At 41.2% G+C, this 11618-nt stretch overlaps 1 protein-coding gene across 1 annotated transcript; it reads left to right on the forward strand.

Annotated features, from left to right (window-relative positions):
• Position 1: 1 nt before the first annotated feature.
• On the forward strand, positions 2 to 11592 carry LOC103919384 (G protein-activated inward rectifier potassium channel 1-like; the record flags this gene model as incomplete). The annotated part of the gene is made up of 3 exons (XM_009326885.1): positions 2 to 391; positions 6916 to 7132; positions 9028 to 11592. Coding segments are annotated over 3 exons (1209 nt in total), but the record flags the coding sequence as incomplete, so codon positions are not given.
• Between the last annotated feature and the right edge of the window lie 26 nt (positions 11593 to 11618).

An 11618-nucleotide genomic window follows, 5' to 3' on the forward strand; every position in this document is an offset into this window, starting at 1 on the left:
CATCGCCTACCTGCGAGGTGACCTGCACCAGGCGCATGATGACACCTACAGTCCATGTGTGGCCAATGTGTACAACTTTCCCTCCGCCTTCCTCTTCTTCATAGAGACCGAGGCCACCATTGGCTATGGGCACCGCTACATTACTGAGCGCTGCCCTGAGGGCATCGTGCTCTTCCTCTTCCAGTCACTGCTGGGCTCCATCGTCGATGCGTTCCTCATCGGCTGCATGTTCATCAAGATGTCCCAGCCCAAGAAGCGAGCTGAGACCCTCATGTTCAGCCGTGCCGCAGTTGTCTCGCAGCGAGATGGCAAGCTCTGCCTCATGTTCCGTGTTGGCAACCTCCGCAACAGCCACATGGTGTCCGCCCAGATCCGCTGCAAGCTGATCAAGGTGAGGCCTGGTGTGACAGCAGGCGGGATGGGGTGCCCGCGTTGCAGTGGGCAACGTGGGCACAGTGCAGGCCAAGTGCAACCATGTGCCCATAGTGCGGGTAGCATGGGGCTTCCCCTGTGCAGCCCCTGCTGCTGTCTGCTGGTGGGCTCTGCCCTGCTCCAGGGGCAGCTGCCCTGTCCCTTGTCATGTGGGCAAGAGGACATGGCTGGGGTGGTGTGAAGGGCTTTGGAAAAAATTTGCTGTGGCTGCCCATAGCGGGAGCCACGAAAGAACCAAGTAGGCGTAAGGGAAAAGGCAGTCTCATCAGAGAGCTCCCAGGGGCATTCCAGTGGATTCTGAGGCTGGCAGGAAGCCAGCTTGGTCAGGAAAAGTGGATGTGTCAGGATACAAGATAGCTGCAGGGAGGCATACTAAGGCATGCCCCTTAGCAGGTGACAGCTGGGAATAAGAAATTGATTATACCCATTTTGTGGTGACATTAAATGAGGACAAAGATCAACCTTGACCTCCTCTTCCCCTTGGAGAAACTTGCACAGCTTTAACTTGCAGTTCCTTACCCCACAGTTCTAGCCAGTAGCCTCCCAGCATTTCAGAGGGATTGTGCAGGTGCTTTAGTGGAAAGGCCTGTTGATTGTCACCAATATCTATTTTGATTGTCACCAATATCTATTTTGATTGTCACCAATATCTATTTATTAATCACTGACAATGGTCAGCGTAATTCAGAATGCCAGAAAACTGGAATTCAAAGGAGATCATAACTAAAAAAATAAATACTCTGGAGGCAGTAGAGTTTGGCAGGCACTGAAGTCCGGAAGAGACATCGGGCAGGAGTAGAATGGAAAGAAAACACTGTGTCCGGCGTGCCGAGGTGAAGCAACATAGCAGCTACATCTTGTCACGGGAGCACGCTTGATGGGGAGCATCAGAAGCTGGATCCCAGTGATGACGTTAATTTCAGAATATCATATTTGAATGTCGTAAATGTCCTATATTCTCTATGGTAATCCTCCCTTTGGAGCAACTGGCCATTTTAATAATCTGCAGAAATAGGCATGATACAGAAGGTGACAGGACAATGGTAAATGTGAAAGGCTGTTTTCCTTCTGTTCTGTGCACAACGCTTGACTGAGCTGTTAATTTTTCTTGCCGCAGAATACCATTTAAAATGGAGAATCTGCTAAGATTCAAAAAGAGGTTGGATATATGTATGGGAACAAGCTGTCAGGAGTTACAATGGAGCAATTTTTGTAGGAATTGGAAAGCCACGATTTTTGTTGATCTCTAACTATTAAAAATTAGCAGAAAGCCTCCTCTAAAGTATTTAATTCTGTCCATCATCCAAGATGGAATGCAAGTCAAAGTGGAATAAAAGTGGTGTCGCAGTTGTGTTTTTACAGTGATAGTAATTTGCTATAAACTTCTTTTGAAATAAGACACTGAACACACAACCTGGTGTGCTTTCTGCTGATAATTCTATTGCTACACAATGCTGGTATGCAGATGATTGGGACAGAAAACACAAGGACATTTGATGGACCTGCTTGACCGATTCGTCTTACGGAGGCTGTTTCATAGACAAGACAATGAATCAGTGAGTAATACTTGATTTCTTTCGAACGATCATCATGCCCATGACTTGTCTTCAAGCTGCTTTGCGACCTTTGGCAAATACAAGCAATGGACGCAGGAAAGTTTAAAAGTGAATGTTTGTCTACTAGTTGCCCACTCAGCCCTCATTACAAGGTGTGGTATTAGTTCCCGTGTCTTTCTGTAAATACTCCTCAGTTCGTTGAGGTGCCCCTTGAACTGGACACACCGTTCCAGCAGTCATAGCGGCTGTTCCGGCAGCGTGTGAATTTACGTCAGCTGCTTTGAAGTAGCTTTGAGTGTCCTGTAAACTGACGGTGAATGTGCCAGAACTTGCTTACCATTTATCTTTAGCGAGTTCTGCCTTTTTGTGGTTTGTGCTCTTTCTGCTGTGCTTCATGCAGTGCTGTTGACAGCTGATCTTGCTACGTTTCTCCTGCACCCAACTAGATAGCTAGAATTTTTTTACTTGTGTCACAGTGAAAGAATGTGAAGAAATATGTCTTATCACACTTTTGTACTTGAGATAGGAGCCATATTTAGTAGTGAACATAGTGTTTCAGTGGAGCCCCGAGGATTTACATTTGTAAAGGAAGTACACCAATCTAAGTCTGTCTGAATGGCATTTACTGAAAGTGTGATATATGCCCTAGAATATTCAGTGGTGCCACCACACTGTGCTGGCTTTTTCTTTTTTTTTGTCCAGGGGACTGCCTAGCAGCATGGCATAGTGATGTCATGGAAAAATCTGGGGCCCTTTTTGGACTGAGTTGTGGGGGAGTTTGGAAAACAGAGTTACAAGACTAAGTGTGCACGTTTCAGCAAAAACTTTTCCAGAAACTCGAGCCTTTCTAATTTGCATTGAGTGCTCTAGAAGCAGGAAAAAGCAAACTCCTGGGGCAAGAAATAGAAAGAACCTGGTTGGAACTAGCTGCTGAAAATGTGCAGTTCTAAGTCCTGGCCTTTTCAGTGTCACAGCGAACTGTATTTTTCTGCCTGTTAATTCCTGGACCTCACTAGTGCACCTGAGTGATCTGGAGATAGCAGCAGCAACCAGCATCTAACGTATGGCAATCAGTATTGACTTTTTTTAAATTAGTTGCGATACCTGTTTTTACCTTCTGTTGATGGGACTACATATGTCACTGATAAACATGATCGTGTTGGTCTGTAAAGTGGTCTGTAAAGTGTTTTAGCTAGTAGTGTAGGACATTTTGATTCAGAAAGCTGAGGAATGTAAAATCATCGTAGCCTGTTTTCAACATGTGCTAAGCAATAGTTTTAAAAATAGAATTGTGAAGCATAGTAGCCATAGAGCCAGTGCGCTTTGGGTTATGACCAGCAGGCACTTATTCTTTGAGCTGTATTTAACTCAAATTCAAGCAAACAAAATTGTAACAGAAAGTTTGCAGATGGCAGATCACAGGCATTGAAAATAAGTAAGAAGACCCATTATATTGTGATCTCAATAACTCGATAAGCAGGGCACGTGCAGAAAGTGCAAACAATATGTTTTTTAATATCACAGAATCATTTGGATTGGAAGGGACCTCGGGAGGTCTCTAGTCCAAAGCGTGGTGAGCTAGGAGGTCAGACCAGGTTGCTCTGTGCTTTTTCTGATCTGGTTTTGGAAATCTCTATGGACAAAGACTGCACAGTTTTGCTGGGCAAGCTCTTCCACTGCTTAACTGTCCTCATGATGGAAAAGTTTTTCTTCAATCCAGTCTGAACTTCTCTTGTTTCAGCTTACGCCTGTTGCCTCTTGCTTCTGCTGTGCACTGCTGTGAAGAGCCTGGCTCCATCTTCTTGATTACCTTCCTCTTAGGTTTTGAAAGGTTGCTGTTAGATCCCCCTCTACGCCTTCTCTTCTCTGGTCTGAACAAGCTCAGCTCACTCAGGTCATATTTACAGCTTGGGGCAACTAGACTATATTAAAAAGTAGCAGTCATCCTGGGAATTATCTAAGCTAGAGCTCCAGGTACGGCGTCACTACCAAAAAACCATACAGTTCTTTAACAGCTGTATCAAAGTAACAAGTTCATATTATTTCAGTAATGTAGCATATAATAAATATTCTTGCAAGCTGCTAGTTTAATGGTGGGGCAGAAGCACAGATAGGTGAGATCAGGGTTTTTCCTTTCAAATACCAGAACTGAAAATACCGTAGTACTGTATGGCAAATTAGCACGTACCAGTTTAGCATTTTCTAGATTCCTGAGTTTCTCTACAACGCACTCCAATATTAAGCTCAATGGTCATCTGTCTTTTGCATCCGGCATTTTCTACTCCGATGCTTAATTAGTCTACTTGGGTATCAAAGCATAATTATGTGAGTTCTTTAAACGAGTGAACTGAAAGAGGGTTAATAATAATAAAACTGCATTGTGTCTGGTTAAAGAAGGATGTGCGTAAACAACAGGGTTTAGAAAAGTGCTGAGAATGAGTAAAGGATAGGAGCGAAGACTCGAAGGGCATAAAGTATTTGGTCAGACACAAAAACAGACCAAGTGATGATGCAATGGAGTCTGCCAAGTCATAAGAAACAAAGCAAAGATCCAGTGGCAGAAAGTTAAAGGTGGAAAAATCCGGACACAGAAGGAGTCTTTTTTTTCTTAGCTGCGAGGCAATTAACCTTCAGAGCAACGCATCTAGACCTTTGGATTCTCCATCTCTGGCCACATTTAAAATGAAAGCTGGGGCATTTCTAAGTAATTGTGCCCTTGTTCAAGCATGTATTAATTTGCGGAATTTATTTGGCTTTGTGTTATGCGGGTGGTCAAAGTAAAGAATCACAAGTGTTCCTTCCAAACTTACTGCTGACAGTTTATAGTCCTCTGCCCTGTTTTGTGATCCTTTGAGTAAAGCTATATATATGCAACAAAGGTCGCTGGCTAGGAGTCTTAACATATTAGGGCTATTAAGCTATCTTCATTCAGGTTAATTTCTTTTTATTTAACAAATAAGTTTCTTTCAAAAATTCTCAATCCCCTGCATAAATCAGTCCTGTATGTAAGATACCAAATACCTCAAACACAACCTTTTGCTTTCTCCCAGATCTGTTACCTCTAATCATCCTCGCTGGATTTGTTTACTATTGAGTGGATTTGATCGAAGACTCTTCCACAGAGAAAAATGGTTTGTAGATGAAACAGTTCTTAAGTCATTCAGGCAGCAGTTTGTGCAAATATGCACATCTTTGTCTAGGTAATTGTATTTGATTAAAACTTTGGGAAAATTTGAGGTTTAGATGTTGGTTCATACAGCTCACATTGAGCCTTGTTACCTTGGAGCAAAGATCATATGTTGCCAGCCAATTTGTGGACCCGCTGAAAGAACAGTAGCCAGGCAACAAAAGCAGTGGCGTAGCCTGCAGTTTAGTTCTGCAGGTTCCCTCAGGAAAAGAGAAAGGATGTTTTTGCAGTAGTTCGATTACACCTTTGCATATAACAGAGACTGTCACGATTGCTACGTAGTAGTGGTTTTGATCGCTTTTATTTTATAGCACTGTCTTTTACCTCTCAAAGCACAAATAATCTGTGAGAATGCTTTTACAAGCAATCAGCTGATATTTTCCCTGTCCTCATCGGTAGCAGTGAAACTGAGTCTTGTGTAAGGGAAAACTTGGTTATTTAGATGGGAAGATTTTTTTTTTTCCCCCGTCAGCAGAAAAACGGACACATAGTATGTAAATGAAATAATGCATTGTCTTTAATAAGGAGCTGTACTCTAACCAGCTACCTAACTGGTTATGTAATCACCAGTAAATACCAGGCAGTTAAAAATTCAGCATTTTTAAGATACAAGTGAAGCGGAGAGACAATCTGAAGGTATACTAGTTGCTTAGGGATTTTTTTTAAAGACGGAAACTTTCTTAAAAGAATACCAATCAGATCTAAGTCAACAGCAAAACTGCTAGCTTCAGCTCGCTCTCAGGACTAATGGATGGAGTTTCCAAGCAATGGAGCCAATACATTTGTCAATACCAATGCAACACAGTTAAAACTATTTAGTAACTACGGAATAATCTATCATTTATAATCAATAGTCGGCTTCTTAAAGAGTGAAGTGCTTTCTAATCAAGCAATAAGCAGAAAGGATTTTAAATAGGATTTTAAATAGGCTCTGCAAAGCTGTTAATTTTAATGGACAGTTTCCACCAGAGACCTTTAAAGCAATCAGCTGAGGAGCTGCCTGGCCAACTGATGCAATTTTTAGTTATACTTTGAATACCAGGAAAATTTGTGGGGAACATTACGGGGTGGGGGGAAGCTATCATATCGGTATTTTTATTGGACCCGTGAAATGATGCGAATAAAAACGGGGCACTTAGCTTAATAATGATCATAACTTCATTATTAAGATCAACATACAGTAGGTGGTACGTGCAAATTGGCAAGGGATGATAGTATCATTAATATCGATTCAGATGGTTTTGTGGAAATGTCACTTACCAGACCTACTGTACAATTACTATGATGCTTACCTTTAAGTTAGCACATCACAGTGTCTGCCAAACAAAAATTAGTGACGTATAAAAATGACGAAACATGAATTCAGGCAATGGATTAAAATGTGCCTGGCTTGTAGATTTTGTTTTCATTAACGGGAACTTTTGCCGCAGGATGTTCATGGTGAACATCCGTTATAAGGCATGTAGTGTGGTACCTGATGTTTTTGTCAAAATCTCTCTCTCTCTCTCTCATAGTAAAGTTTGTAGATGATGATGAGATCTAGTGGCATGATAAGAAAAGTCAAAATTGGTCTTATATAGTAGCCTTATAGTATTTAGCATTACTTACATCTCCATTATGAAGACCCCAGACCTAATATGTAGATGATAATGTCATGAAAGAGGCAGGTTTAAACTTCATTGCATTGCTTTTCATGTGTTGCCTCACACGGTGATTACTAAATCATCTTTTCATCTTTAGTCCCGACAGACACCAGAGGGAGAATTTCTGCCGCTAGACCAGTGTGAACTGGATGTTGGATTTGGAACTGGAGCTGACCAGCTGTTTTTAGTTTCCCCATTAACTATCTGTCATGAAATTAACTCAAAGAGCCCCTTTTTTTGTCTCTCACAAAGATCACTAAGAAGCGAGCAATTTGAAATAGTTGTTATCCTTGAAGGAATCGTTGAGACTACCGGTAAGTTTTAGAATAATATGCGTGCCCTAATTTTTAGTGTGTGTTTTCAGTCCTGATATTTTTAGCAAGGCAGCTGTTAATCCTTTCAGGGTGCTAATCCTGGATGCTCCAGAATATCCTGCCATATGCTACAGAGCTTCAGTGGCCTTTAACAGCCAATAAGAGACTTCCCTTCCCCATAGGACTCTGTGTTACCAATGCCCAAAGTGGCCAATACATCCAAGAAGAGATGCACCCTGCCACTCTGAGTATGGCATGTAGAGGAGTACAACACCCTTATGAGACTCCTGTTTTAAGGACCACCACTCTGAAAGAACGTTGAACTTTAAAAGTTGGCAGTGCTGCAAAATCACTTTCAGCCTAGCTTTCATTAAATTGAATGCAAAATAACAAATCCAGTTTTACAATACAAATACAGACCACATAGTTGCAAAGATTGTAGTAACACGTGGTTATCGTGGTTATCGTCAAACGTGAGCCGGGCTTTCGGGGTTTTTAACTTTTTTTTTTTTTTTTTTTTTTTTTTTAAATTCTGATACGGCATTGTCCAGATGGCAGCTGACTTTGTGGCCTTGTCTTTTGAGGACTTAATTCTTTTACAAATCCTGTGACAATGCACTGCGGTTACATAAGAAGCTCTGCGTCGGGGATCCATGTGTACTGTTAAAGTCCAAATCATTCAGTAGGTTCATTGATATTCTGATCTTCCTCTCCCTTCTTTTAAGGATTTGCTAAACTTTGATTAATCAAGGAGCATTTTCATCCTTCTTTCAACAAGATTACCGGTTGCCCGGTTCCTGCCTTAGACACAATAATCTCCTTTTGACGCAGCCAAGTGCAGTCATCTCATGCCGGACAGGAAACAGAACTGACTGATTACTATCCACGTGCTGGGCTGAGCCTAAACAAAGGCAAAATCCACCGGGGCAGAACACTAGTGTGGGAGTCTTTAGATCCCCACAGAAGCCTCTTCTCATCCCTCAACTGAACCATGTATCTTAGATAAGCATGCATTCATAACCGCACTTAATGCAATTACCTAACTGGATATCGCAAGGGAAACATTTTACATTTGTCTGAGAATTAATGTAGCAGTAACCGGAGAGCAAATCAGAGTTTGGGCTTACTGACTGCTAATTCTGCCTCTGAAGAGTACCATGACAGGAAGTCTTAAAGTTCTACTCACCTGGGATATTTGTATTAATTATAATCAGCATGGTTGTGCTGAGATTGTCACAGATTTGTTGGCTTGGTTAGAACACATTTTAGCTGTCAATTCACACATGTAAATACTGCCAGTGATGTATGTTTGCACTAAGTGGCACAAATTCTTCTACAAGTTTTACAGCGGTACCTATGTCTTAGCATGGAAGACAGCTGCAGTGTCTCTGCACAGCTTTTGTCTTGACATGCTATTTGGAGAAAAGGTAGCCTAGCCTATAGAAGGAATGGAAGATTAAATTTTTCATTTAGCTTTGGCTCCCCCCAACACGATCTTTGCCAGAGAATTCTGTAAGCCTCTGCCAAGCAACGGTTCTTTCTCCCAAGGTAACTTCCAAGAAACAGTATTACATAAAAACGATAAGATTGTTGTTGCTAGCGAGCTAATACTGTCTTAATGTTATGTTTTGCTTTTATCAAAAGCTGTTTGCTCGGTGTAAGTCTGCAATATTTAATCCAATATTTGCATAAAAATCTAGTCAATCAATTGGAGGCACTCCATTGACTGTCAGGAGATTGACTAGGAACAATCACTCCATTTTATAATGTATAAATTTGTTAGCTTACAGGCTCCAATTGATTTTTATCTGTCAGCCCTACCTTGTATTTTTTGTTCCATATGCGGGTCTACTTGCTCACATTAGAATGTCATGCTCTTGTCTCTATTTCCATAGGAATGACGTGTCAAGCTAGGACCTCGTATACAGAAGATGAAGTTCTTTGGGGTCACAGATTCCTCCCAGTAATGTCCTTAGAAGATGGCTTTTTCCGTGTTGATTATTCTCAGTTTCACGCTACATTTGAAGTCCCCACTCCTCCTTACAGTGTTAAAGAGCAAGAAGAAAACCTGTCCCTGTCACCTTCTTTGAATAGTCCTGTCGATAATGACAAAACCAGAAGAGAACAGGTTTGTTCACTTGACTGTATTGATATTGCAGGAGAGAAAAACAAGCTCCCTTTTAAACTTCAGAAGATTAGCTCGAGAATGGAAGACCTTCCAAGAAGAGCTCTGAGAATGAGTTCCAGTAACACAGAGAAGACTTGCAGTACCAGCGATCTCTTGAAAATTCAAGAAATAAGTCCCATCTCTGACGGTGAAGACAGTGATGACAGGCTACAGCTGAAAGCCTTAAAAATAAACACCGAGGCTTTGACTGAGTCTACCGGCGATCTTGAGTTACAGAAGAACCCTCCGAGTATGTGCGCTCTAGAGATTGCATTGGAAGATGTTTTTCCTGCCAAACTTCGAAAAATGAACTCTGATTGCTTCTCTTAAGAGCAGAAGTAACAGTTGTTGTTGCTGATAAACTGCATTTGAGACTGCTGACCTGAAAGAGTTGTCTTACAGTAAAGTCATAATTTGGTTTTGCCACTTTCAGGAATAACCATCTTTTTTGTATAGTTGTTCTGTACAGATCCAACTTAGGTAGCATAATAGGACTTTGAGTGGAGTAAGGTTAGACTGTTGTGCCAAAGAGATTGCTGCCCTAATGATGTTTATCACATGCTCATTGCAAATCTACATCGTCTTCCATATATGCAGATGCTTTTTCACAAAGTGAGGTCCAGATCCTTAGTTGCAGAGTGGAATGTTCAGAGATCAAGCCAAAAAGGGTGTAAAACCAGCTGAAACACAATTTTGTGCAGCTCAGATCTTGGGCTGTTCCTGATGTACAGTACAGCAGAACACAGGAAGAATCTGTGATGCTGCTCGGTTGTAGTCCGGTTCTCTCAGTGATCCTGTTGGAAGGTGGCCTTCCTGTGCAGCCTAGTGGCATGCATCCTTCTTTCTCAATGATTGTGGCATGCGAGCTCCGTGCCCCCAGAATCTCGTTCATTGTCATTCAGGTAAAGGAAGTGGTTTGCGATAGCCATTTGTGTCATTTGACTCACACAAGCTCTCACAAACACGAGAATCATTTATCCTGTCCAAAATTGGATCCCAGCATTCGATCAGGTGGATCACATTGAATTTTAACAACCATACCACCACTCACTGTGAAGAGAACTTGAGGTCGGTAGCTCAACTTAGTGGTATGTCTCATATCTCAACTTCATGAAATTTTAGTTTGGAGACTCCTCATAAGTAAATAAAAGCAAAGTGCTAGATAATGCTCAGTTGTTGCAGGAATGGACAATAATAGTATGTACACATCTCACAGTTTTACTAATGAATGGTGAGGGTCTTTGATATTGCTCTTTTTTTTTTGTTACATTTGCCTTCTCCATTTATGTATGATTCTCAATAATTTTGTAGGTTTGACATTTATAATATTATGCAATTTATTGCAGGGTAGAACTCCGTTTTAACATAAATGTATTAAGATACTGAAAGAAAAGGAACCATAGGTCTGTAACATGTTCAGTGTGCAGCCGAGAAAGGGCTTTCTCATTTTTGAGCATAATGGAGCATCCTCTCAAAGTCCTTCTGCTAATAATGGTGATTTACTTTCAATTGTTGCATGAATATTTTAGATCATCCCTGGAATATGGCAACCTTATGTGTAGAAATGACCAAAAAGATGTCAGTGAAGATTTACACGGAAGTGTTGGTATTTTGGTATGCAGTATCTTTAAAGTGTCATACAGCTTTTTCTAAGTGACTGGCCTTGAACAAGAGGGAAAAATGCTCTCCTGGTTTTAAAACAAATCTTGCATAACTGAAGCTACTATTTGCCTTTCTGATCATGAGGAAATGGCAAGAACTAGACTTTGACTTTCTTAGATTTCCTGGGGTTCTACACTTCAGAATAATCGCATTACTATTCAGCTGTTCTGCTGTCCGTCTCAATCTGTGAGGTCTTTTTTTTCTGGTTGGTAGTAAGCAAGCACAATCAGAACTTGCTATTTTGTGAAACGTGATGTTCAGTAGCTCAGCATATAGGGTACTTACCACTAGCAGAGCACTCCCCAACTAGGAGGATCAAATTCTGCTCTTGTTACATGGACAGAATTCAGTCAAATTTAAGAGGGGTTGCTGTGGCCATATCAATCGGCAATGCATGCCTCAATGACTAAAACGGAGAGGTAAAGTGATATATCCAAGCCAGGGATGGCTTGGCTTGCATAAATCACTGTTTCTTACTTCTGATCTCCTGCCTATGGTCTGAAACTGGAAAATGGTATTTTGCACAGGGGTAGGATTTGCTTCTTGCTGTTCTTGTTTGTTTTCAACATGAATTTCAACATTATATGTGTGCTGAAATCTGTATTTTCATTTATTAAATGTATTAGTATGGGATATTTAGATGACGGCATGAAGTCT

The sequence above is a fragment of the Pygoscelis adeliae genome, unplaced genomic scaffold (assembly GCF_000699105.1).
Source record: "Pygoscelis adeliae isolate BGI_AS28 unplaced genomic scaffold, ASM69910v1 Scaffold421, whole genome shotgun sequence".
In the NCBI taxonomy this organism is placed as follows: domain Eukaryota; kingdom Metazoa; phylum Chordata; class Aves; order Sphenisciformes; family Spheniscidae; genus Pygoscelis; species Pygoscelis adeliae.